This window comes from Euleptes europaea, chromosome 21 (genome assembly GCF_029931775.1).
Source record: "Euleptes europaea isolate rEulEur1 chromosome 21, rEulEur1.hap1, whole genome shotgun sequence".
NCBI lineage: Eukaryota > Metazoa > Chordata > Lepidosauria > Squamata > Sphaerodactylidae > Euleptes > Euleptes europaea.
Window position 1 is genome coordinate 8,346,931 of NC_079332.1, and position 26,271 is coordinate 8,373,201.

The 26,271-nt window shown below is 44.7% G+C and overlaps 1 protein-coding gene across 14 annotated transcripts in view; it reads left to right on the top strand.

Moving 5' to 3' along the window:
• Window positions 1-26,271, top strand: part of RBFOX1 (RNA binding fox-1 homolog 1) — a 1,240,357-nt gene that overhangs the window by 609,181 nt on the left and 604,905 nt on the right. For all 14 annotated transcript variants that reach the window (XM_056866488.1, XM_056866489.1, XM_056866490.1 and 11 more), the window contains one exon: window positions 23,441-23,488. In XM_056866488.1, the coding sequence (XP_056722466.1) occupies window positions 23,441-23,488 (48 nt within the window). The remainder of the gene's footprint in view (window positions 1-23,440; window positions 23,489-26,271) is intronic.

Consider the following 26,271-nt stretch of genomic DNA (forward strand, 5'->3'; position numbering starts at 1 on the left):
GCGCCACGGGGCTCTTATTCTTCTAAAAGTCCTGAACAAATAAGAATCACAGATTTTAACTGATCCCTTTTTAAAAGTTTGTTCTCAAAATGGCATTATGTGCCAGAATAATTGATATTTTATCTGTTTACAATTGGAGTGTCCCATCAGTGCCATTCTGGCGACTTGCCATCACTTCTGGGTATTTGCTGGAAGAGATGTCTTTCTTCCTACCCGCCCTCATCTCTGTGGACAATGGATGGGGAGAATGGATCTCCCTTGGGGTTGCCAGAACCCAGGTGGGGACTGGAGATCTCCCGAATCCCCTGTGTCTGACACAATGCCTTTTTTATTAAGTGACAGGGATCCCAAGGCTACATCGTCAGTGGCAAGATTTATTTCAGTCCTTATATCCCTCAAACATTAGATTTAAAATTACGCTGCTAAAGATCAGTGGATCAAAGAGCTTCTAAGGGATAAAGGAGATCTCCCAACATTACAACTCATCTCCAGACTACATAGATTGCTTGTCTGTTTATTATTTATTTATCTAACACATTTATTCCACTTCTCCTGGAGGAAATGGCTGCTTTGGAAGGTGGAATGTGTGGCATTGTACCCTACTGAGTTCCCACCACTGAACCCCACCCTCCCAGTCTCCACCCTCAAATCCCCAGTTATTTCCAAACCCAGAACTGGCAGCCCTGGTCTCCTTATTCCTACTTTAACTGCCATAACAAAGCCTGTTAATAAAGTGAAAATTTATTAGCATTATTATTTTTGTACAGCAATATCCTGTTTTCTTCCTTTTAAAAAACAAACAAACATCCATGCACTGTTCATCTGTGGTTCAATCGCAAGCCATATGGAAACGTTCCGTGCAAAATTCAGCTTAAGTTTTATTTCTAGCTTGATTTCAAACCATATGGAAATGTTCTTCCTTCGAGTTCTGGCCATCTGGGTACCGTCCTACGCTTCTCCTCATCCATTTTTAGAAGAAGAAGAAAAAAAAACATGTGGATCTCTTTCTTCTGCAGATTCTTTCAGATAGGTGTTCTCTCCCCACCCCACACTGCTACCGCGAGCCGCAGAAAGAAGAGGAAGGGGAGGCTACCGGAATCAAACAGGTGCTAGAGCTGTATTCTTACTCGGGAAGGTGTGTCACAATTCTTGTTTCCTCAATTGATTCTCAGTTTTGTGGCTCATTTGAGGTGAAGTGACCCCCTTTCAAGGTGACTGCTTTATTTGGAAATGCCAAGGACCTATTGTTACAACGGCGGCCAGCTTTGTGACCCTTTATATCTTTTGGTAGACCAGGGAGGGTCTTGGCCAAAAGGCAACAGGGGTAGTTGCCCATGACCCAATGCTTGATCCCCTCCCACTGACTACAACCTTATGCTCTTAGAGGAGGGGGAGGGTTCTCCTGCTGCCGTGTACACCTGCCCTATCTGAGGCTCCACCAGTGATTTAGGGGTCGTATCCTGGACTGTAGCACAGCACCCTGGAATCATTAAGGCCCCCCCTGCGGTGGGCCACAGAGCTTGCTCAGTACCATATAAAATTGTGCATGGTTTGGAGAGAGTGGACAGGGAGAAGCTTTTCTCCCTCATAATACTAGAACGCCGGGTCATCTGCTGAAGCTGGAGGGTGAGATATTCAAAACTGATAAAAGGAAGTATTTCTTCACACAACGCAGAGTTAAATTGTGGAACTCCCTGCCCCAGGATGGGGTGATGGCTGCCAACTTGGAAGGCTTTAAGAGGCGAGTGGACATGTTCCTGGAGGAGAGGGCTATTCATGGCTACTAGTAAAAATGGATACTAGCAATGATGCATGCCTATTCTCTCCAGCATGCCTATTATCTTGGGTGCTGTGGAACACAGGCAGGATGGTGCTGCTGCAGTTGTCTTGTTTGGGGGCTTCCTAACGGCACCTGGCTGGCCACTGTGTGAACAGACCTCTGGACTTGATGGGCCTGGGTCTGATCCAGCAGGACTTTTCTCATGGTCTTATGTTCTACCACAGCAACAGTTCAGCTAAAGGGTACCCTTTCTCATGTAAGTTGAGTCGGCACCGTTTGCAAACTCGGTGTTGCCATGCCTCTGTCAGTCTTGCCACTTTCAACTCGGGGGGGGGGAGCGGGGGGGGGAGAGAAAACCTGTTATCTGTCTCCAGCCTGTGAGCGTTGCCATCCTTGGGTGATGAGGAGTTAGTGCTGTGACATGAAAATGCATGCTTTAGTTTACTTCTGAGTCAGATAACGCACGTCCACAAACTGATGCCGTCGAAATGCCTTACTTGGTTAATATTGCTACGCCTAACATATGGAAGAGCTATAACGATGCTGTCAAAGGGTTCACCCCCCCTTTTATTTAGGCATGCTAATTTGTCTGCTTTCTCCACTGGATGCTTCTGGCCCGGCTTCAAGGTGTGTTGCTGATCCAAATAAAACAGTCTGTTCATTGATGTAGCTTCTTTTCTGTAGCTTGCGTTGAGCTGGCTCATTAAACTGTTGTATCAATATATTTTTAGGGTGTTCTTTTCCCCCCCTTCCCCTTGAGAAGGTCCCTCACCCACCTCCTTGTTCTCTCCAGCGCTAGCGAAGCTAGATACCTTTTTGAAGAGGGTAGAGAGAGAACGCCTCCTTTCTCAGCTCTGCCTTTGAAGCACAAATAGATGCCGACTTGTTTGAAGGGAGGCCTGCCAATCTCCATCTTGCGTTTCTTTCCAAGATGCAGAAAGTATAACGAGGCGAAAGATGAATACCCTGGAGAAACTTGCTGAAACAGTTGTCAGGTTTACCCAAGCATAAGCCTGCCGTTCCGTGGCTGTCCCGTAACCTTGACTGTCTGACACAATGTTAAAAGGGCTGCAAACTTTGAGTTTGTTAATGCATTACTAATTTATTTGCAAAATTGATATCCTGCCTTCCTGCCCTCAGAAGGGCCAGTGGTTGATGGGACTGTCTGTGTCCTCTCTCCCTCAGCCCTCTTCTAATCATTGTAAGAAGGAAAGGAGGGCTGTAGAGGTAATCCACCTTTCCCTATCAAGGGGAGCTTGTCTCTGAGTGTTCCTTCATCCCATTCTGTACAAGTGACCTTCCTTTTTCCCTATTAGTTAGAGACGTTTAAACACTAACTATCTCGAGCTGTGATTGTAAGCTCATGTACTTTAAAATGAAGCCTACTGACTGTTGAACGACTTACTCTAAAGTAATGCTTTCTATTATAATTACGCCATCAGACTTTGAATATGCCAGCAGTAATGTAGGGCCAACACAACTGGTTCCTTGAAGTGTGTTTTAACGGAAGGAAATAAGCGACCGTGATTTTAGCCAGTTCATTAAACACAACCCAGTGGCTATGTGTGGACATATATGAACATATGAAGCTGCCTTATACTGAACCAGACCCTTGGTCCATCAAAGTCAGTATTGTCTACTCTGACTGGCCGTGGCTCTCCAGGGTCTCAGGCAGAGGTCTTTCACATCGCCTACTTGCCTAGACCCTTTAACTGGAGATGCCGGGGATTGAACTTGGGACCTTCTGCATGCCAAGCAGAGGCTCTACCACTGAGCCACAGTCCCTCTCCATGGCTTTCCAGGGTCTCAGGCAGAGGTCTTTCCCATCACCTACTTGCCGAGACCTTTTAACTGGAGATGTTGGGGATTGAACCTGGGACCTTCTGCCTGCCAAGCAGATGCTCTGCCACTGAGCCACAGCCCCTGCATTTAGCACAGGGGTTTTTGTTTGATGTGGGCTTTATTTTGCTTTAAGATTAACACCGGCTCAGCATTAGCACCTAGCTGTTTAGATAGTGACACATTTTAAAATTAGCACGTGCTTAAAACACCGGGAAAGTGGATGAATTCTTAAACATTTTTGCGGGTCAATTAGATTTCTAGTTGGGGTGTTTGTGTGTGTGTGTGTGTGTGTTTTTGGCAGCTTTCAGAAGTGGAATGAAAATGGAAGTTTAATCTGTTTGGTCCAGTGCCAAAGTGTAATGTTCTTTTCTCTGCAACCTGTTTTATTTACAAAGGTTGTAACAAAAGTCATTGAGCAGCAATCCTGTTTGAAAGTGTCAAAGGCTAATCAGCCTCCCCTCCCCCGCTCTGTGAGTATATAATACACGGAATTACATTATAGGGGGCCCTTTTGATCCTGCAAAAACAAATAGTTTAGAAGCAAGCAAACAAAAAGACACTAAGCAAAAAATCTTGTTCACTGAATAAGGTGAGAAGAACTCCTGGTAGACAACTTAGGTGGGCTGACTCCCCACCCTTTTTTTGCAGATGTAGTCAGCAAGAGGGGGAAACTTTAACACTTCAATACCCAGGCATTTTCTTACTTGTAAGAACTATCCCTGAGCGGTTTTTACTCCTGCTGGGGTGTGTGGGTGGGGATTATGGGTAGCTGGAAGTTTCCCCTAAAGGTAACGTAGGTAGTCCCCTGTGCAATCACCTGGTCATTCCTGACCCGAGGGGGTGATGTCACATCCCGACGTTTACTAGGCAGACTGTGTTGACGGGGTGGTTGGCCAGTGCCTTCCCCAGTCATCTTCCCTTTACCCCCAGCCAGCTGGGTCCTCATTTTACCGACCTGGGAAGGATGGGAGGCTGAGTCAACCTTGAGCCGGCTACCTGAAACCCACTTCTGTCAGGAACGAACTCAGGTCGTGAGCAGAGCTTGGTCTGCAGTACTACAGTTTGCCACTCTGTGCCTTGGGGATGGCTTTTCCCAGTGGAGGAGGAGGAGGAGGAGGAAGAGGAAGAAGAAGAAGTTGTTTAAAATAAACTCAGGATGTAATGTGTCATGATCCTGACCAAAAAGTCATTTTAAAGACCCTGCTTTGCCTTCTCCTTCTAACCTCTTAAAGAAGAGTGCCTGTCCCCTGCGGGTACCGTGACTTCTCTTTCACGGTCTTACGGCCTGAGACGTCCATTCTTTTCTTTGGGAAGCGGCATTATCGAGTGTGGCTCGCCGTCTCTGTAGTGACATTCAAAGCACCCCGTGCCAGGTTTTAGTGCCATTTCTTTTTTACCTTGGCTCATCTCATCAAGCCTTCTTCTTTGAGTGAAAGTTAAAAGAGCTGGGGATGTCAGGCTTGGAAAGGTACATTTCTGAGCGCAGACATTTGTCTTCCTGTTGACATTTTGCAGAGGCAGCTATAATGGACGGTTTTAGGCTCACCTCTTGCGTTTGTCCTGCAGTTAAAACCTCTTTGATAAGGTCATGTGGGGGGGGGGGGAGAAACACCTTGCGGTCTATTTTTGCAGGCTCCAACTTGACTTCCATTTGATACTGATCCATCTTTTTTTTTTTAACTGGTATGCGCAGAACCAGTGTAGTGTAATGGTTAGAGGAGGGGTCACCAACGTGTTGTTCATGAGCACTGTGAAGCCCACCCACACCTTTCTTGTGGGTAGAAAGTGGGTGGAGCCAGGTGGGGCTTTTGCTTAGCAAGGCTTCCGATTGGCCATTAGGGATTTGATTGGCCGTGCAGATTTTTTTAAAAGGTTGCTTTGGCTGTAGCTGCCACCACAGCCCAAGGATTGTCACTGTGTGACTGAAGGTTGCCAACCTCCAGGTCATAGCTGGAGATCTCCTGCTATTCCAACTGATCTCCAGCCGATAGAGATCAGTTCACCGGGAGAAAATGGCCGCTTTGGCAATTGGACTCTATGGCACTGAAGTACCTCCCCAAACCCCGCCCTCCTCAGGCTCCTCCCCTAAAATCTCCCACTGGGACCTGGCAACCCTACATTAGCCAGCGTGGTGTAGTGGTTAAGAGCGGTGGTTTGGAGTGGTGGATTCTGATTTGGAGAACCAGGTTTCATTCCCCGCTCCTCCATATGAGCGGCGGAGGCTAATCTGGTCAACTGGATTCGTTTCCCCACTTCTCCACATGAAGCCAGCTGGGTGACCTTGGGCTAGTCACAGCTCTCTTAGAACTCTATCAGCCTCACCTACCTCACGGGGTGTCTGTTGTGGGGAAGGAAAGGCGATTGTAAGCCATTTTGAGTCTCCCTTAAGTGATAGAGAAAGCCAGCATATAAAAACCAACTCTTCTTTTTGTTTCTGTGAGCTGAACGCTGCTGGCTGTGCTCTGCTCTGCCGTGAGCGGCAGAGGTAATTTATTCCACTGTCGTCCGTGTTGTCGAATTCGGGGCGCTTTTGAATAGAAGCCATGCTGCATTTGATGTGTCTGCTCTTACTTTCCCCTTTGCTGTTTGCACAATTCTACGACAGCCCCACACAACGAGTACACCTCTCCTTTAGTGAGAAGCTCTAAAGCGTCGCTCGCAAGGCATCCCTTCACGCTGGCAGGCAAATCCAGTTTTTATTAGGATTATGCTCGGAGGCCCGGATGTTTTCCTGGCAGACAAAAGAGATTTTTATTGATGCGCCGTATCTGCTAGACTAACAACCAAGGTGCCGGGGTGTCTTGTCTTTGCCACAGAGTGGTTACGGGGAATTAATGCTACTGATCTTAATGAACTTCTGTCTGTGGATTGCAAGAGTTGTTCAAAAAAGAGAGAGAGAGAATCTTGCCCCATTTCACTGTTTGTTTTTGGAAATTACTTGTCAAAATGATTTAAATGCAAACAGAAGGCTGACTTTATAGACAGGGCAAAGGCAGGGGGGAATCGTGTCATTTCGTTTTGCTGACCAAATACAGCTGTCAGATGTTTTTGTGTTTCAGCTGTCAAAGCGTTCCCCCCCCCCCAGTATAGTCTAAGGGTTCGATCCAATGGGATGCTGTGATCAGATTACCCTGGTTTGTCTTAAACAATTAAATTTCAAGTATGATCAGCCTCAGTATGAATCTGGGGAAGGGAAAAGGGGTTTAATTCATCTGTCCCGGTGTTGTTTGGCTTATGAAAGCCTCTCAGATCAGGTGGACTCTAATCTGGAGACCCGGGTTTGATTCCCCACTCCTCCACATGAGTGGCGGACTCTAATCTGGTGAACCCGGTTGGTTTCCCCCACTCCTACACACGAAGCCTGCTGGGTGACCTTGGGCCAGTCACAGTTCTCTCCGAACTCTCTCAGCCCCATCTATATAAACCTTGGGCCAGTCACAGTTCTCTCCGAATTCTCTCAGCCCGACAAGGGTGTCTGTTGTGAGGAGAGGAAGCCAAGGAGATTGTAAGCCGGTTTGATTCTCCTTAAAAAAGTAGAGAAAGTCGGCATATAAAAACCAACTCCTTCTTCTTCTTCTTCTTCTTCTTCTTCTTCCTCTTCCTCTTCCTCTTCCTCTTCCTCTTCCTCTTCCTCTTCCTCTTCCTCTTCCTCTTCTTCTTCATCATCATCATCATCATCATCTCACTGAGGATTTGGAGATGCATGGTTCAGATCACTCTGAGTTTGCCTTTCAGATTAAAAAAAGCATCTTGAATTCCGTGGAAAGGGAAGCTGGATTTTCCAAGCTGCATAAATTATATCGCTGTCTCAAAGCGTTTCATAGGAACAGAAACACAGGTTAACTTCTGACTCGGTGGGAGCCAGTTGGACGGCTATTAATAGGCTTGGCTTGGAAGGAACAGGGGTTGTGCGGCTGAACAGGGCCGCCGTGTCCTCTCTGCGCTGGGGGACCGCACATGCAGATGGCGGTGCTGATGTGGCCATGTGTTGTGTGCCACATTAATTACAATGGCAATTAATTTGAACTTGGAACTGCTGGCTCTTTTGTGCTTCTCTTGCTTGGACGTGAGCAGACTGGGACAAGGGGTCAGCCACGCATCTGTTTAAGTCTCCCAGCTTTCTTCGCAAAAACCGGAAATGCAGCACTAGCCCTCATGGTTGTGGAGAGACCCATAATTATATAATGATGACAAACAAGTTTGATGCTCTCATGTTTGCACATTATGCTAACTGTACGTTATTTAACGTATTTGATTAGCCAACATGATTTGGAGATTTTACGTGTTGCATTTTCAGTAAATGTTGTGCAGTATTCTTCTCCATTGTTTTATTTTGCTTTGCTTTTGGGACCATTACCAGTGTCAGCGGTCTATACCTATGGAGTTCCTCTGTCCTTGATCACACTGGCAATTTTAGTCAGAATTGTAATTTTTTCTTATTCTTCACTGGCTGCTAGCCTGAGCTCAGCACTCTAGATGTAGTTTCAGTAGCCGTAATGCATACAAGAGATTAGGGGAGGGGCCGTGGCTTAAGTGTTCACGTGTGTTCGTGTGAGATGTGATGACTTCCTGGCATTTAAATGCTTCAGTGGGGCATGGTAGTTGAAATGAAGAAGAAGAAGAAGAGGAAGAGGAGGAGGAGGAACTCCCCTCCCCCTCCCCACAACAGACACCCACTGAGTTAGGTGTGGCTGAGAGAGCTGTGACTAGCCCAAGGTCACTCAGCTGGCTCCGTGTGTAGGAGTGGGGAAACAAATCCAGTTCACCAGATTAGCCTCAGCTGCTCATGTGGAGGAGTGGGGAATCAAACCCGGTTCTCCAGATCAGACTCCACCGCTCCAAACCACCACTCTTAACCACTACACCACACTAGCTAGAAATGGGGAGACCTAGGTTCAAAGTCCCACTCAACCACAAAGCACCCTAAATGAACAGGGCTTTTTCACTGATGGCATCTTCTCTTCAGAATACCCTCCCATTTGAGGCTTCCCTGACACGTACTTTACTGTCCTTCAGGCTTAAGGCCCGAACCTTTCTATGTGCGACTATATTTCTCTGTCCAGTGTTCTGAGGTTGCGAGGAAGGTGAAACTATGCATTTGTCCCCATCTCCTCTGTTTCCTGGAAGTATCTAGTAAAAGGCAGTTTATGACGAACTTTCCCTCCCTCCCCTCCCAGTTTATTAGCAGGAACGTGGAAAGTTTCCGGCATGAGACTCCATTTACAGTGGTTCCCATAAGACCTGGCTCTGCCTTAAAAGCTGGCATCAGCTTGAAATTTTGAGATCTCCATTCCCCTCCTCCACCCTTCTGAACCTTGATATAAAGAAGCCTCCGTTTACTGATGTCTTGAGAACCTGCAATTTAAATAATTTCAGATACAAACACATTTTGCGAAGATTGAAAATAGCTTCTGGTTATTTGAGCAAGGATGGGGAAGGGAGGGGGGGATTGACCCCGAAACATTACTTTCCCCCCTCCTATTTGTCAGCTCAGGTGTTCCTGCTGGGTTTTTGCAATTTTTGTGTTTGCTCAAAAATATGCAAACAAGACTATTTCAAATAATAATGCAAATGCAAATTTTGGATTACATTGGGAGCAGTATTTGGAGAGCAGCAATATAAAAAGGCTACATTATGCTAAACTGGGAAGGGGGGTGGGAAACCCCTACAAAGATTAATGGAGAAACTCTTCTGCCTTGCTGTACGGATGTTAAGAAGAAAGTCTGGGAAGTTGTTAGTGAGTTGTGAGGCTGCTTGCAGACATCACATTTAACCAACATGCACATGAACTTGTTTGGCTCTTGAGCCTTTTACCCCTTTCCTTCTCACATGGAATATAGTGAAAAGTCCCAGTCAGAGAGAGTCAGGAACAATATATGCGCATAAGCACAGTAACAAGCCAGGCTCATGCACGCACCAGTTTAATGTTGGTTAAATTTGATGCTTGGATGAATGAGTGCAGCTGGGATGTGATTTTAAAGGTGTTGTGTTTGAAGTAATCAAAAGCAATAGAGAAGGGTGAACACTGACAGATACAGCTAGAATGTGAGTCCATCTATCTATGCATTGTCTTGAGCTGCTGAATTACAACTAATAATGAGGCTGAAGACAATGCATTCTCCTGGATTGAATAGGGACCTGGGATTCCTGTCCCATTACCAATGCTGATTTATCCACGCTTACAACTCCTCTGCATATCACACCTAATCCAATCACACCTGCTATTGTCATTTACATGCTTTTGCTGTTGGACATCCCAATTCACTCTTCTCTACTTAAGGATAGATGGACTCACATTCTAGCTGTATCTGAAGAAGTGAGCTGTGACTCACGAAAGCTCATAGCCTGCCAGAAATTTTGTTAGTCTTTAAGGTGCTACTGGCCTCTTGCTCTTTGCTATGGCTACAGAGTAACATGGCTACTTGTTGTGATTTCATAGATATGTATCAGTATGGTGTGATTTTTTTAAAAAATGTATTCAGTGCATAGATCCTGCTGTGGGTGTTGTGAATAAGTGAGATCTCAACTAGAGGGACGTTTGAATTAAAATGCAGAATTTCTTGAAAACATTGCCAGTATGAAGATAGAGCAGTCCAGCCAGTAGAAATGAAACTGTTCCCAATTATGAACATGTTTTTCCTGAATATTGCAATGTTTTATTCATTTTAAAGGAAATTTCCCCATTTCATTTCACAGCAATGTAGCAACATTTGGTTTCCAAGTATATCCATCTGCTGCTTGCTGTTAAGAACTAAATGTCTGGGTAGCAATCACTTCTTTGCTATATTCATAAAAATAAACACTAACCAACTTGCTAGCATTCTTATTGCATTCAGGTGTTGATGTAAAGTTTCCAACAGGGCTTTTGCATAAATACTTATTTTATGTTTTATTTACTTATCACATTTATATCCTGTTCCTTCCTCCTATGAAAGCCAGTGTGGTGTAGTGGTTAAGAGTGATGCTTAGGAGCAGTGGACTCTGATCTGGAGATCCAGATTTGATTCCCCACTCCTCCACATGAGCGGCAGAGGCTAATCTGGTGAACTGGATTTGTTTCCCCACTCCTACATATGAAGCTGGCTGGGTGGCCTTGGGCTAGTCACACTCTCTCAGCCCCACCTACCTCACAGGGTGTCTGTTGTGGGGAGGCAATTGTAAGCCGGTTTGAGTCTCCCTTAAGTGGTAGAGAAAGTCGTCATATAAGCATCAACTTCTTCTTCTTCTTCTTCTTCTTCTTCTTCTTCTTCTTCTTCTTCTTCGACTCACATGGGCTGTAAGAAATGTTTGAATCTCACAACAACCCTGAGGTGTAGGTTATGCCGAAAGGCCGTGGACTGAACAGGTTATGAACTGTTTCACGAACATTTTAATGGCTGAACAGGTCTTTACTGGATTAAATTATAGTGCATAATGTTAATTTACATGCTGATCTTGGGAAGGGAAACCAGTTTTCCTTGGCACTGACAGAATCTACCGTGAAGCTGGGCTTTGCCTAGGAGACCAGTCTTTAAAGCTAGAAATGTGTGGGAAAGGGGACTGTGCCCTCCTGGGACAACAGGAAGACAATAGTCACAGCCTATCCCCCATATGTTTGTGTAATCTTGTTTTAAAGCCATCCTAAACCAGTCGAGAAGTGTGAAGAAAGGTTTCCCTTTTGCCTGTCCCCAACATACCACCAATCCATTTCATTGAACTGATCCTGAAGTCCTGCGTTAAAACCCAACAAGCTATGTGATATATTTTTTGATACTTTACCAGGGGAGGTGGAGTGGGATATTTAAAGAAATGATCACTCCACAATGCCTCCCTCCCTTCTCCGCTGTTGACAGTTTGAAAGGACTCTGCTCTAATTTAGCTAAGAGATTTCATAGAGCGTTATCACACTGTCAACGCAAACAGTACCCACAGGACAGAGAACGCCAGCAGCCCCCTGGCAAGTAAGGTCCTAATCCTCCATATCCTGAGTACTTAGAAGGTAGGAGAACATTAAGATCCTCCTTAGCTAGCTTGACCGTGGTCTCAACTCTAGCTGTTATGCTGTATTTTACAATGTGGACCATAGCTGAAGTCTTATCTTGACATGTCTGGGTCTATGTGATCTTACATGTGTGTTGCTTGCTTATGTGCATGTAAAACGTGTTCCTCTTCATTGTGCCACCCCCCTCAAGTGTAGCCTATTTTCTGAGATGAAGCCATGGACCTTTCTCCATGAAGAATGTACCAGTGTGACTTAGAGAACTCCCCCTTGTATTCAAGACATCATCTATCACTGAGAGCGAGCATGGGGTAGTGGTTAAGAGCGGTGGTTTGGAGCGGTGGAGTCTGATCTGGAGAACCGGGTTTGATTCCCCACTCATCCACGTGAGCGGCGGAGGCTGATCTGGTGAACTGGATTTGTTTCCCCACTCCTACACACGAAGCCAGCTGGGTGACCTTGGGCTAGCTACACTATCTCAGCCCCACCTACCTCACAGGGTGTCTGTTGTGGGGAGGGAAAGGGAAGGTGATTGCAAGCCTGTTTGATTCTTCCTTAAGTGGTAGAGAAAGTCGGCATATAAACATCAACTCTTCTTCTTTTTCTTATTGCCAAAGCATCCTTAACAACTTGGTACCCAATTCTAAGTGTGTATTAATTATCTTGTATATATAAACTGTTGTATCACCGCTGTACCAGAGAGGAACGCACATAAGCACGAACCCAACAAAATGGCCGTGCCCATTAACTCCGTCCTTTTGTTATTTTACTTTCCCATTACGTTTTAGATAAAGACTGAACTATGTTCCAGGCTGGTAGGCTAAAGCCGCGAGAAGGGAATATGAGACTCCAGTGAAATATTGAACACATAATAGGGGAAAGTGCACAGAATGAAAATGAGAAGATAAGGTTGCTATGCGGGGCTGTTGCAGAATAAAATCCATGACCAATGAGTTACTAGGGAGTTCTCGAGTACTTAGGTGGCAAAATTGCTCCGGCAGTCAAGGAGATAGGGTAGAGAACTCCTCCTATGCCTCTCACTCTCTCTTCTGCCAAGGACATGTTCTTTGTTAGTATGACTTTCAAGCATCAAAACGTGTGCCAGATGCTTCTCGGTTCTCAAAGTGTATGGTGGGCCTTCTGAGCAGCAGATTATAGCTCAGGGTGCAGCGTGGCTTTTCCGTCCTGCCTTGCATTAATTCTGTCTTGCCGGCGGAAGGGGGAGGCGTGGAGGGCCAGAGGCTCACCCAATTTGTCATGGGGTTTGATCCTCACATCACATGAACACATGAAGCTGCCTTATACTGAACCAGACCCTTGGTCCATCGAAGTCAATATTGTCTGCTCAGACCAGCAGCGGCTCTCCAGGGTCTCAAGCAGAGGTCTTTCACACCACCGACTTGCCTAGTCCCTTTAACTGGAGATGCCGGGGATTGAACCTGGGACCTTCTGCATGCCAAGCAGATGCTCTACCTCTGAGCCACGGCCCCTCCCCAAACGTTGCTTTTCAGCATAGAAAAATAGCATATAAATTAGCATAGAAAAATATTCGTCCCCTTTTCCATTTTATCATCACAACGACCCTCTGAAGTAGATTAAAATTTGTGTGTGTGACCTACATGTAGGGTTGCCAACCTCCAGGTACTAGCTGGAGATCTCCTGCTATTACAGCTGACCTCCAGCCGATCAGTTCCCCTGGAGAAAATGGCCACTTTGGCAATTTGACTATGTCATTGAAGTCTATATGCCAGTAAAGGCTTGTGTTGTGTGTGTGTGCATTGAAGTCCCTCCCCTCCCCAAACCTCGCCCTCCTCAGCCTCCGTCCCCAAAACCTCCCGCCCGTGGTGAAGAGGGATCTGGCAACTCGACCTACACAGCAGGGTGGGGATTTGAACCCAGGCCTTAGTTCTCTAGCCAGTATACCACCCTGGCTTCCCCACACTGTAGGGTAATGGGCAGGCAGTTTGAGTCCTTTGCATTAGCCAGATGTGGTATAATGTGCTAGGAGCCTGGCCTTATTATACCAGTTGTTGGTCAGAAGTGCAATATTTTATACCTGATGCACTTTTGGCTCTAGCCCCAGTCCTTTCTGCACATTTATCTAAGCCCACTACATTCAATCTCAGGAGCTCACTTCAGAGGCCGTGGGTTTGGGAAAACCAGCCAGGGACCCATCCTGCTCTATTAGAGACTGTCTATAATAAAGCGTCAACAAGGGATAGTTGTCCCTAGCTAAGGAGCCCCATGGCGCAGAGTGGTAAGCTGCAGTACCGCAGTCCAAGCTCTGCTCACGACCGGGGTTCGATCCCGACGGAAGTCGGTTTCAGGTCGCCGGCTCAAGGTTGACTCAGCCTTCCGTCCTTCTGAGGTTGGTAAAATGAGGACCCAGCTTGCTGGGGGTAAAGGGAAGACGACTGGGGAAGGCACTGGCAAACCACCCCGTAAACAAAGTCTATCCAGTAAACGTCGGGATGTGACGTCGCCCCACGGGTCAGGAATGACCCGGTGCTTGCACAGGGGACCTTTACCTTTTTGCCTTTAAGCAAGGACTGTGGGCTACCCCTTGTCTGCTGAAATGTACTACCTGTGTTCTGAGTCAATTTAAACCCAACCAAAACAAAGTCCCTTCTTAGAAGAAATTATTTGTCATCGAGTTGCATGGCCTGCAGTTATTTTTTTTTAAAGCGATTTCCAGAAACATAGTTTTTCGAAGCAAGCTTTCTTATCAGCGTGTTTTGCAATTAATTTAATCTTGTTTCCGTTATTTCCCCAGTATTCTCCCCCCCCCCCCCCGGTCCCTTCCATTCTACTGAACTTCATTACATTTGCAAGAACATTAACTTAGAGTTCTGGATAGAAGTAAGATGATTATCAGTTAATTTAATTATGTTTCTGCATTCGGTCATTTAACAATATGTCTGCCATTGTTGCTGTATAGCTCTCTTTCCCAACCAACCCCTGCCCACCCAAAGAACTACACAGAAAATCATCTCTATTCCTGTGTAAAGTATCCTTTATCTGAAGAAACGCTGACGACTGGTTGAGATTAAGCGTTTTTACATCTCTAATCAAACTGCCATCACCATCGTAGTATCTCTTGCTCTTGGCAGACATTGTCTGCTTTCCTCAAACCTGTCCACCGTTGATTTAATTAAGAAATGGAGTGGCACAATTCCGCTGGTTATGAGGATGATGACTCCTTTTTGCGTTGACGGCTTCTTCTACTTCAGTTTGGCTTGCAAACGGATGTTTTGTTTTCCATTGGGTGAAAGGGGGGGAAATTACTAATTGTAAGCCGGTTTGATTCTTCCTTAAGTAGTAGAGAAAGTCAGCATATAAAAACCAACTCTTCGTCTTCTTCGTCTTTGTCTCCTCCTCCTCCTTCTCCTCCTCCTCCTCCTCCTCCTCCTCCTCCTGCTCCTGCTCCTTCTCCTCCTCCTTCTCCTTCTCCTTTGTTTTTATTTATCCTCAGTATATGATCTGGAGAGAAAAAAAGAATTGTATAGAAATAAGATGTTTGATTTTAAGATCAGTGGTCAGTATTGGTGTATGTTTTTTTACGCTAAGGCACCTTATGAAACTGGCTGTATACCGTGAGAGGATTTGGACTTGTGATTTGCAAATACCAGCTCCTTTCGTCTTTCATCCTCCCTTCAGCTGTTCTCGGCAGCTTCTCAAAATCAAAGCGACAAAGAGGAACAAGGAAGTTGAAGCAGGGGGGCAGCAAGTGATGCTGCTGAGGGAGAATTGGAAGGGGTGCCTTCCTAATGCCAGTAACAGCCTTCAGGACAACATAGCTGCTACAGTCACCTGGAGGTTTCAGACCCCTTTTTCAGTGGCATTTGCAGAAGCAGAGGCCTTGTTTTTGCATGTAAACATGTTCCTGTGGGGAACCCAGGGTCACTCGTGTGGGGGATAAAAACGAATTTGCCATTTAAAAAAAAACACACTCTGTTCATATACTCAGTGGTAAGTAACTCTGCATCTCCTTGACACAATGAATGATGATGAAGGCAGGGAATACCTGGATTATCGAGGCAAGCCCTTACCTAATTATCTGAGTCAAAATTTGAAACTTGTTGAAAGGATGTCCACTCTACATGGCAGGAAATTTGATGAGGATAATTTCCCTCCAGATTTCCCAGAGTACCTTGGAAGCATGTTCATGATTGACATTTTAGAAATTAAAAAGTAGTTTTGACCTTCAGATGCTTAATATCCTGTCCCTTATCAATAATTGCGTTTATACGCTTTCTATCATCGACTTTCATCGTGCAAATTAATGAATTAAATTTTATGTGCAAGGGGAAAGGCTTGCAGGGGTTAATTTCTCCATAAAAATGGCCGGAAACACGTCAACACCATTCTTTGGACAGGTGTACCCATAGCTAGGTGTGGGAAGGACACACATACATTGGGAGAGCGATTTTCCTTGTACCGCTTAGCATATAAAATATAAACAACGACAGTGTGTTTCTACTAGTGATGGAATATTGTCTCTGTATCCAAGAAGTATGTGTGAGGGCAGTAGTTAAATGGGACTCTTAAGCCATGATGGTTCCTTTTTATTTGTTTGAGAACTATCATTTTAGAGGCAAGCATATGTTTTTGGTCACCGTTTGCCATACTAGCCAGCGTGGTGTAGTGGTTAAGAGCGGGGGTTTGGAGCGGTGGGGAGAGCTGAGTTAGATTCCCCACTCCTCCACATGAACGGCGGAGGCTAATCTGGTGAATCAGGTTGGTTTCCCCACTCCTACACACGAAGCCAGCTGGGCGACCTTGGGCAAGTCACAGCTCTCTTAGAGCTCTCTCAGGGGAGGGGAAGGTGATTGTAAGCCGGTTTGAGTCCCCCTTAAGTGGTAGAGAAAGTCGGCATATAAAAACCAACTCCTTCTTTTTCTTGATGTAATGAAAAGAACCTTTCATGGCATTTTTCTAGCAAAATGTCCGCTGTTGTGACCAGCAGAGGGTGTGTGTATGTATGAGTGTGGAAGAGGGTTATTTTAGAAGGACTTTGACGCCACTTCAAATCAGTTTGGCAAACAAAAGCCTGAGTCAAGCTTTTTTGGTCGCATGTATCCGTATGAGATTTTAAATTTACTCCGCTAGTGTAACTGCTCTTATTCGACTATGGGTTTAAAGGCCAAGAGGAACGCACAAGTTTGTGATGGTGCAGCTGCTGCGACCATTTGCTTGGAACTGCGCCCCAATCCATAAACAAAAGAGAAACCAATTCCCTGGCAAGGCAATTGAGTGCAGCATGGCTCTTTCTCGTTCAAGTTATCAGCCTGTTCAAGGACCCTGTACCAGAGAGCGGTGGTTTCTGGCATCAGCATGGTTCGTTCTCTCTCTCTCTCTCTCTCTCTCTCTCTCTCTCTCTCTCTCTCTCTCTCTCTCTCTCTCTCTCTCTCTCTCACTCTCACTCTCACTCTCACTCTCACTCTCACTCTCACTCTCACTCTCACTCTCACTCTCACTCTCACACACACACCCTCTCAAAGGGGTAACAACAGGCAAATTGGATCAAACGTTCAACCTGGAAATAAATAATAAAAAGTGATACGGTTCAGTTCATTTGTGACTCTCTCCTTGTGTGTGGTAAGGGGGCCATGGAGACCAAGGGGCAAGTGCTCATGACTAAAGCCATGCCGGAAAAGGTCTTCAGTGTTGTTAGTGATTGGATCAACACAAGGCCAGTTCCTTTCAACAGGAGCATTTTGAAACAGCTGCATGTAGGATTCAGCAGGAGTTGATTCTCCTTCCATCAGAATGAGAGATGGCATTCACTGGCAGTGAGAGACTGCTTGACTGCATATTTCTTGGCACTCACAGTTGCTTGCTTACAGCGTGGTGTAGTGGTTAAGAGCGGTGGTTTGGAGCAGTGGACTCTGATCTGGAGAACCGGGTTTGATTCCCCACTTCTCTACATGAGCGGCGGAGGCTAATCTGGTGAAATGGATTTGTTTCCCCACTTCTCCACACGAAGCCTGCTGGGTGACCTTGGGCAAGTTACAGCTCTCTTAGAGCTCTCTGAGCCCTACCTACCTCACAGGGTGTCTGTTGTAGGGAGGGGAAGGTGATTGTGAGCCTGTTTGAGTCTCCCTTAAGTGGCAGAGAAAGTCAGTATGTAAAAACCAACTCTTCTTCTTCTTCTTCTTCTTCCTGAATACTTAGAATATAACTGATTTGCAGCTTCTTCTGAGTCTTTCCTTCTCTCCCCTCCCTCCCCAATAATTCCTTAGATGGTTTTGACCTGTTGTATCTTTGTAAGTTCTCCAGCTCAGAGTTTGACAGGTGTCTTAGCACCCTTTAGCTGAGCATGTTGCAGAAGTTCTCGAAGATAAGAAGCAGCTCTGATAGCTTATTCCTGTGTGAGTCAATAAAGTTTGGATTTATTGCCCTCGGAGGCGCTCTCTCATCCATAGGGTTATCTATCAGGCCACCCAGTTAATGCAAACTTCTGAAAGGTCAAAAAAAAATCCAAATGCACAGGATTTTCTTCCATGCCGCAATGCTGTTTATTGTCAGAATGTACATGAAAGTAAGGGGGTTGTCAGATTTGAACTAAAGTACTTTACCGTTTTAAAAAAGAAATCACACAAATTGTTATTGAATTTGTAATTAATCGATAGTCATTCGCCATTTTGACACGAACACTGCTGCGTACTCTTTAAAACACCGTTCAACTTTTATAAAGTATTACAGATAGTTTGGTAAAACCACATGAGTTGTCCAGGCCCAGCCAAAATACAGGAAGCCAAAACTGGATCCAGCTTGGTCAGTTAACCAACCTTTTACTAATCTGACCTGGTCACAAATTCTAATTGGATTTCAATTGACCCTTTCAAATCTGCATCTGCCCAACTGCACAAATGGGTCGGCATATACCCACTTAGTATTGTTTCCCAAACCAGCACATGCATTAATGGGGAGGTGAGATATGGTGGGGTAGAATCATTTCAGATCAGAATTCCCAGGTTTTTTTAACAGCAAGATAGGTATATAAAAACAACTAAGAAAATCAGACGAGCCAGCATGGTGCAGTGGTTAATAGCGGTGGTTTGGAGCGGTGGACTCTGACCTGGGGAACCGGGTTTGATTCCCCATTCCTCCACATGAGCACTGGAGGCTAATCTGGTGAACTGGGTTGGTTTCCCCGCTCCTACACACGAAGCCAGCTGGGTGACCTTGGGCTAGCCACAGCTCTCTCAGCCCCACCTACCTCACAGGGTGTCTGTTGTGGGGAGGGGAAGGGAAGGTGATTGTAAGTGGGTTTGATTCTTCCTTTAGTAGTAGAGAAAGTCGGCATATAAAAAACAACTCTTCTTCTTCTTCTTCTTCTTCTTCTGCTTCTTCTTCTGATTTGCAGTCAATGAAAAAAAGGAGCTGGTAGAGTCTAGCTTCTCATACTTGATAATATGCTGGCTAGCAAACCATCTGAGTTAACAGGAATGAGCTGCAGTAGGAAATTAGAGTTTTCTACCTTCTGGGCTGAAGATGCAATATGGGATGCAGGGGAAGTGTTGGACTGAAGATCCTTAACTCTACAGACTTAGCTGAGCCCTTAAGAAGAATGTTGGCTGTGGAACTAACATAATGCAGGGATCCCTAATGAGGTGCCTGTGGGTGCCACGGCATCCACCAACACCTTTCCTGGCACCCAACAAGTGCTTTTTAGAAAATGGGCAGGGACAGGTATGGCTTTTGCCCTGTAAGGCTTCTGGTTGGCTGCAGTAGGCTTGATTGGCTGTGCAGATTTTTTTTAAAACCTCACTTTGGCAGCAACTACGACCACAGCACAATGATCTTCGATGTGTGACTGAAGGTAAGCGGTGGCTATTTTGTTTCTGGCTCCACCTCCTGCAGCTGCCATTTATTGGCTGCGCCCACCACACTGTGTCAGAGCTCTAGAGTTGCCCGCAGGCTCAGAAACGTTGGCAGGCTCTGCCACAGTGTAAGAAGCTTCTCGGGGGATAACTCCACGGGCACGGCCTTGTTAGTCTGTCGCAGCAGAAATAAATGGAAGTCTTGCTGGACACCTTAAAGACTAACATGTTATTCTAATGTCAGCTTTGCTTAGTGTTCCAGCCTTAGTCACATGAACACAAGGAGCTGCCTTGTACTGAATCATATCCTTGGTCCCTCAAAGTCAGCATTGTCTTCTCAAACCGGCAGCTGCTCTCCAGGGTCTCAGGCAGGGGTCTTTCACATCACCTACTTGCCTAGTCCCTTTAACTGGAGATGCCGGGGATTGAACCTGGGACCTTTTGCGTGCCAAGCAGAGGCTCTACCACTGAGCCACAGCCCCTCCCCATTCCTTCAGAGTTCACGCTGAAGTCTTCCTAAATTAGGATGCGCTGCAGGGAAAGTCTGGGCTTGCCCCCATCTGAGGATGTTTAGTGCACCCTCACCTCTTAAAAATGAATGTGTATGAAAAACCTACAGAGGAAATATGACTGTGTGTATAATTTAACATCTAATATACTTAACTCTCTGCAGCACACTGTTTTTATTATCTTGGCTATCAGACTTCCATCCCTTCTCACTCTGAAGTTATATTTTATTCTCTGCTGCCGCTGTGGGGGCTTTTGTTTAAATGAGTATTGCTTATATTGTTTTTAGTCTTGCCCTTATTAAATCACCTTAAGCAGTCAGAAGGGTTGCATTTTTTAAAAGGCAAATTTTAGTTTCTCAAAGGAAAGCTGAGCTATAAGCATCATAAATACATACCATATCTGAATTTGTGGTGATTATCATTTGTAACCCCAGGTATTCCCTTCACGGGTGTACGTTTAGATATGGGACCTGATCCACCAATAACTGTTTAACTCAGCTTCTGTTATTTAGTTAGGTGAAGGGGTTGATATTTAGATATGGGACCTGATCCAACAATAACTATTTAACACAGCTTCTATTTATTTAGTTAGGTGAAGGGGTTGATGTTCTAGTTAGTTACACCAGGGTAGCCGTGTCAGTCTGATGAAGTGTTGGTCATTAGAGGGTTGGTCATTAGAGGGTGCCGCAAGACAAGTTTTATTTCTGGTGGCTTTTGTGCAGACGATGGGTTATGTTTTGATTTGCAATGGAGAACAAGTGTTTTTAATAAAGTCCTTTAAAAATAAATAAAACCAACTTTAAAAAGAAGTCCGACATTTTGGCATTCCAAACAGGTCAATATTTAAGTCTAAATACCTGCGAGCCTTTGCTACCTAGAAGCCTTGGTATTTGCAAGCTGGCCTACCGTCGAACCGCCTGCTGGAAAAGTCAGCCAGTTTGCATGATACTTTGCTGTCATCTGCTGTCCTTTCTTGATACTGCAGCTGTGAGCCTCTCTCGCACATCCAAAAAAGCCTATCGTTTGCTGGTAATGATACAGGCCAGTAGGTTTGAGACAAAGAGTTGCCCCCCAGAGGCTGACAAGATTTCCGATAAATTTAGTAATAGTATCACAGTCTCACAGTTCAACAGGAGCATATCATCCAAATCGCAAGACGTCACAGTCCCGCTGCACGCTGCAGGCCGCACCTGGAATACTGTGTGCGGTTCTGGAGGCCTCACTTCAAAAATGACGTGGACAGAATGGAGCGGGTGCAGAGGAGAGCAAAGAGTATGACCGGGGCCCTATCTCCAAGCCCTACCAGGAAAGGCTGAGGGACTTGGGAACGTTCAGTCTGGAAAAGAGGAGGTTGGGGGGACAACACAAGATTGCTCTTTTAAGTATTTGAAGGACTTTCACTTAGAGGAGGATGGGGAGCTGTTCCTGTTGGCAGAGGATAGGACTCACAGTAAAGGGTTTAAATTGTGGGCAGAGAGGTACCGGATGGACATTAAGAATTTAATGTCCTAGGGAGGTGGTGAGCTACCCCTCACTGGCAGCCTTCAAGTGGCAGCTGGACAAACACTTGCCAGGGTTGCTTTAATCTGATCCTGCATTGAGCAGGGGGTTAGAATAGAATCATAGAATAGAATCATAGAATCATAGAGTTGGAAGGGATCACCAGGGTCATCTAGTCCAACCCCCTGCACAATGCAGGAAATTCACAACTACCTCCCCCCCACACCCCCAGTGACCCCTACTCCATGCCCAGAAGAGGGCCAAGATATCCTCCCTCTCATGAACTGCCTGTCATAGAATCAGCATTGCTGACAGATGGGCATCTAACCTCTGCTTAAAAACCTCCAGGGAAGGAGGGCTCACCACCTCTCCAGGAAGCCTGTTCCACTGAGGAACTGCTCTAACTGTTAGAAAATTCTTCCTGATGTCTAGACGGAAACTCTTCTGATTTAATTTGAACCTGTTGGTTCTGGTCTGACCTTCTGGGGCAACAGAAAACAACTCGGGACCCTCCTCCATATGACAGCCCTTCAAGTACTTGAAGATGGTTATCATATCCCCTCTCAGTCTTCTCCTCTTCAGGCTAAACATACCCATAGATGCCCTGTATTGCCCCTTCCAGCTCTGTGATTCTATGCAACACAACACCCCCTCCTCACTTTGCAAAAGAATCACAGATGGAGAATTAAAAATGAATAAGGAAAGCCCAGTGGAGGAAAGGAGAATGAGAAATGCGAATAAAAAGGACGAAAGCCTGAAGGGGGGGAAACGGAACCACAAGCCTGAATGTTTACTAGTTCTCCTGATCCTCATGTGGTGGCTGCTGTTGAACCCATGGAAAAACCAGTATCCACCCCTTCAATCTTGTATTGTTTGGGGCGAGGTGAGACAAGGAGTAGAACTAAAGCACTGAACATTTTGTGGTGTAACTATGGCATGAACTAATAATGCTCTGGAAAGATAGCATATGGATGTGTTTTGGTTAGTAGGATGGCTGGGAACAGAATGGTATCACTAATGGCTCATATAGACCCTCTTGGCTTGTAAAAGATCTTGTATATGGGATACCAAACCTTGGTTAAATTCCAGCTTTGAATCACATAAGAACATAGGAACATAAGAAAGGTCATGTGTTGGATCAGACCAAGGTCCATCAAGTCCAGCAGTCTGTTCACACAGTGTCCAACCAGGTGCCTCTAGGAAGCGCACAAGCAAGACGACTGCAGTTTGCAGGGAATGAACATACTCCAGTTTACTGGGATGTATGCAGAAACTTTTTCAGTCTACCTTTGCATGTGAGGAAGAGGTTGGAAGAACATGGGTAGCATATGACCAGATCATAGAATCTGGGTTGGAAAATATCTGAAGACTTTGTGGGTGGAGCCTGAGGAGGGCAGGTTTTGGGGAGGGGGGGGGAGAAGAAGAGGAAGAGTTGGTTTTTATATGCCAACTTTCTCTACCACTTAAGGGAGACTCAAACTGGATTACAATCACCTTCCCTTAACTTCCCCACAACAGACACCCTGTGAGGTAGGTGGGGCTGAGAGAGCTCGAAGAGCTGTGACTAGCCCAAGGTCACCCAGCTGGCTTCATGTGTAGGAGGGACTTCCATGGGGTATAATGTCATAGAGTCCGCCTTCCAAAGTGGCCATTTTCTCCAGGTGAACTTATTTCTATTGTCTGGAGGTCAGTTGTAATAGTAGATCTCTAGGCCCTACCTGGTGGTCGGCAACCCTAACCTATATATCTGCCTCTAATGCCTATAACAAGTTCCGATCGTGTACATTCTTGAGACCTGTGTTTAAAAGCTCTATGCACCCGCTTCTGTTCAAGCAAGATGTTACAGAGACACCAGTGCGAATGCAATAAAATTCAGTAGGTCTTTTAAAAGATGTATTCTGTTCTGCGGGCTTATTTACCATTCCATTTTCAGGTTTTTCCCATTTACGTTTCTCGGGGAGAGAGCAGATTTGTCTCTGACCAGTCGTTCTGTTCATTTTTACAGGATACTAAAGTGGAGTGCAGCTCGTGCGTAGAAGCAGAGGACAGAAAAGTAAGTCCTTCATTTTTCCTTTCTAGATTGAGGTCACTGCAAAGGCTTTTAAAAATGAATGCTGCTTCTTTCCCATCAAGGTTACTTTTTTAAAATTTATGAACACCTGCTATCTGTGTGGGTTTTTTTTTTTTTTAAAGTTTGGCGAGAACATTTGTTTGTAAAAAGAAACATGGACATCATTTGTAAAAAGAATCGTGGGCATCATTTTTTTTACCTGGGTTTGAGTCGCATCACATTTTAGCTGTTTCATAAGATCAGCACAGTGTACGTTATACGGCCTGCTGCGCCACGCCCTAATCGCGATTCATTTGTTTTAATAGCATCCCACCCTTTCCCTGTCTTGCATTTATATCCTTCCCTCTTTTCTCTTTTTAATGTTAGCCTTGAATCCATGCAAACCGCAGTTAGTTGGAAACCACAATTTGCAGGTTCCTTCGTAACCATTCCTGTAAACAGTGGTTTGGAGCTAACCATAGTTAATCTTGTAGAATGTTTCATGGTTAGTTGTGGAAAGGGGAGCGGAAGGAATAGGTAACAAGGTAAGCCTATGATAGACTCCACTATTTGTTTCATACCTTTTATTACACATCAGTTAGGAATTTAGGGACACAGTACTGGAACAATACCATGTGTTATGGTAAACACAAACTAAAGCTGTCACTTGAAAACAGCTTCTTGGAATATTATTTTACTTCCCAACCATTTATTGTATTTCTAATGCATGTTTTGAAGGAGGAAAAATGTTGCTATTATTTTTCATTTGTGTAAGCTGCGTTCACAAAGTGTAAACTTTGCTTTAGGATTTTTCCTTTCTTTCTTTGCATTATATGGTTGCACCACTTACCAGATAGGCAATCTTGAAAGGGACTTTGGGTATTTCTTCTTTTGTATAACTGATTAATAGTAACTAAAATTTGTTGAGCACCTACAGGATTTTGCCATGTTTCAAATAGATCTTATCTGTGCTTTCTGAACCAGATATTTAAGGATTCAAACCTCAACCCAGGGAAAGGTGATAAAGACATTTTTTTTGTTTTAATAATGTTTTGCCATCATTACTCAAACCCAAATGATGACATCTCTTTCTTAAAAAAAAAAATTGGGACCAAGTTACAAATGGTTCATATCCCTGTAGTCCAAAATGAGCAGTTACAAAACTATGAATCTTTAATATTTTTAACTATCTCCCAGCCCAAATTCTCACCATGGTATAAACAGTTTAAAAGGGATCGTGTCAGAGCTTCATACCTGGTCAGTATCCCCTTCCATAACCTCAGAATAGCTTTTACCTCCTTCCGGTTTCAAACCATGCCAACGGCTTGGATAGCTGGACGTTACTCTCGAACACCACAGGCCTCTTGCCTATGTATTTGTGGAGCTGCTCCAGACGACCTAATCCGTTACACCTTATTCTGTCCTCTTTACACAGAGCCCAGATCTAAATTTCTCGGAGCATTCCTAAAGGGCCTAAATCTTTTTTCCAGATCCAGAGAAGCTGCTCTTTTTCCTATCAGATGCCAATCCTGATGTTTCCCACAAAGTGTCACTCTTTGCTTTAGCAGCTAAGAAAATCCGAGCTAAGGCTGTTTTTAATCAGGGAACGCAACATATTTAAATACTATTTTCTTGTGGGTCAGACTTTTTAAAGTTATTTTAATGTTATTTTATGTTATTTTAATGTTTTGTATGGTGAATTGTGATGGCCTTCGGCCGCAGACAATAAACCTTGTGTGTGTTAAGTGCTGTCAGGTCGCTTCCGACTCATGGCGACCCTATGAATGAAAGTCCTCCAAAATGTATTTTTAACTGTTTTAATAGAAAAAGTGCTCCATGCAGGTAATAGGCACATTTTTTTAAATATAGCGTCCAGTAGGTCCTTCAAACTAATTCTCACCTGTGTATTTAGCTTAAGAATATCAATGACAAAGTGTGGTTGGGAACAGGGAAAGAAAATTGGATGTAGTGATATAGTGTCATTGTTCCTAATTGTTTCCTTTTGCTTTACTGCTGTTTCTGTTCAGATAAGTCTTACAGGGTTTTGCAAAACCCTGAAAAATCCCCCTTCCCAAGAAGACAATGGATTATGCATTCACTGATACCATTTTCATACAAACACTTTCCAGCTCTTCTGTCCTTAACATTTTCTTTTATAAAAAGGCAGGATCCTTCTTCTTATCTTTGGGCGGCGAATCCCCTCCGGTGTAATCCAAAACGCATTCGTTCTCTCTTAATCGAGTCAGTAAAGGCTACGTGTTTTCTAAAACACTGCCACAGAACCTTTGTTTTCTGTATGAGATAATTAACAAAGAATTGTGGTACATAGTAGAACTCGTTTGTTTGGCTGAAAACGTGAGCCGAATGCAAGAAAACCAGGCCGTTCAAGGGAATTGCTTTCCTAAATAAGCGGTGTCAAAATGGCTTTCTGAGATGAATTTGATATGTACAACTTGTTCCATGTAAAACCGGTGCCTGACATTTTGAAGCCCAGCTTCGCACCATGGTGCGATAAACATGCATCGGTACCCGTGAGACAGGAGGACATATCCACTTAAAGTGGCATAAGTGGGGGATTGAATCAGAATTCTAATACCGGTGAGTTATATAACCAGTCTTACATTACGTTGCAATCACCAAGTTCAGTTCACTGTCTGAAGGCTCGAAATGCGCCAAAGTATTTCATTGACTGCTTTCAAAATTGCTTCTGAAATTGCTTCTGATGCTTCTCGTTGTAACCTCGATCGAAATTTTTTATTAGATTTTGTAATGCTTTATGTGAGCAA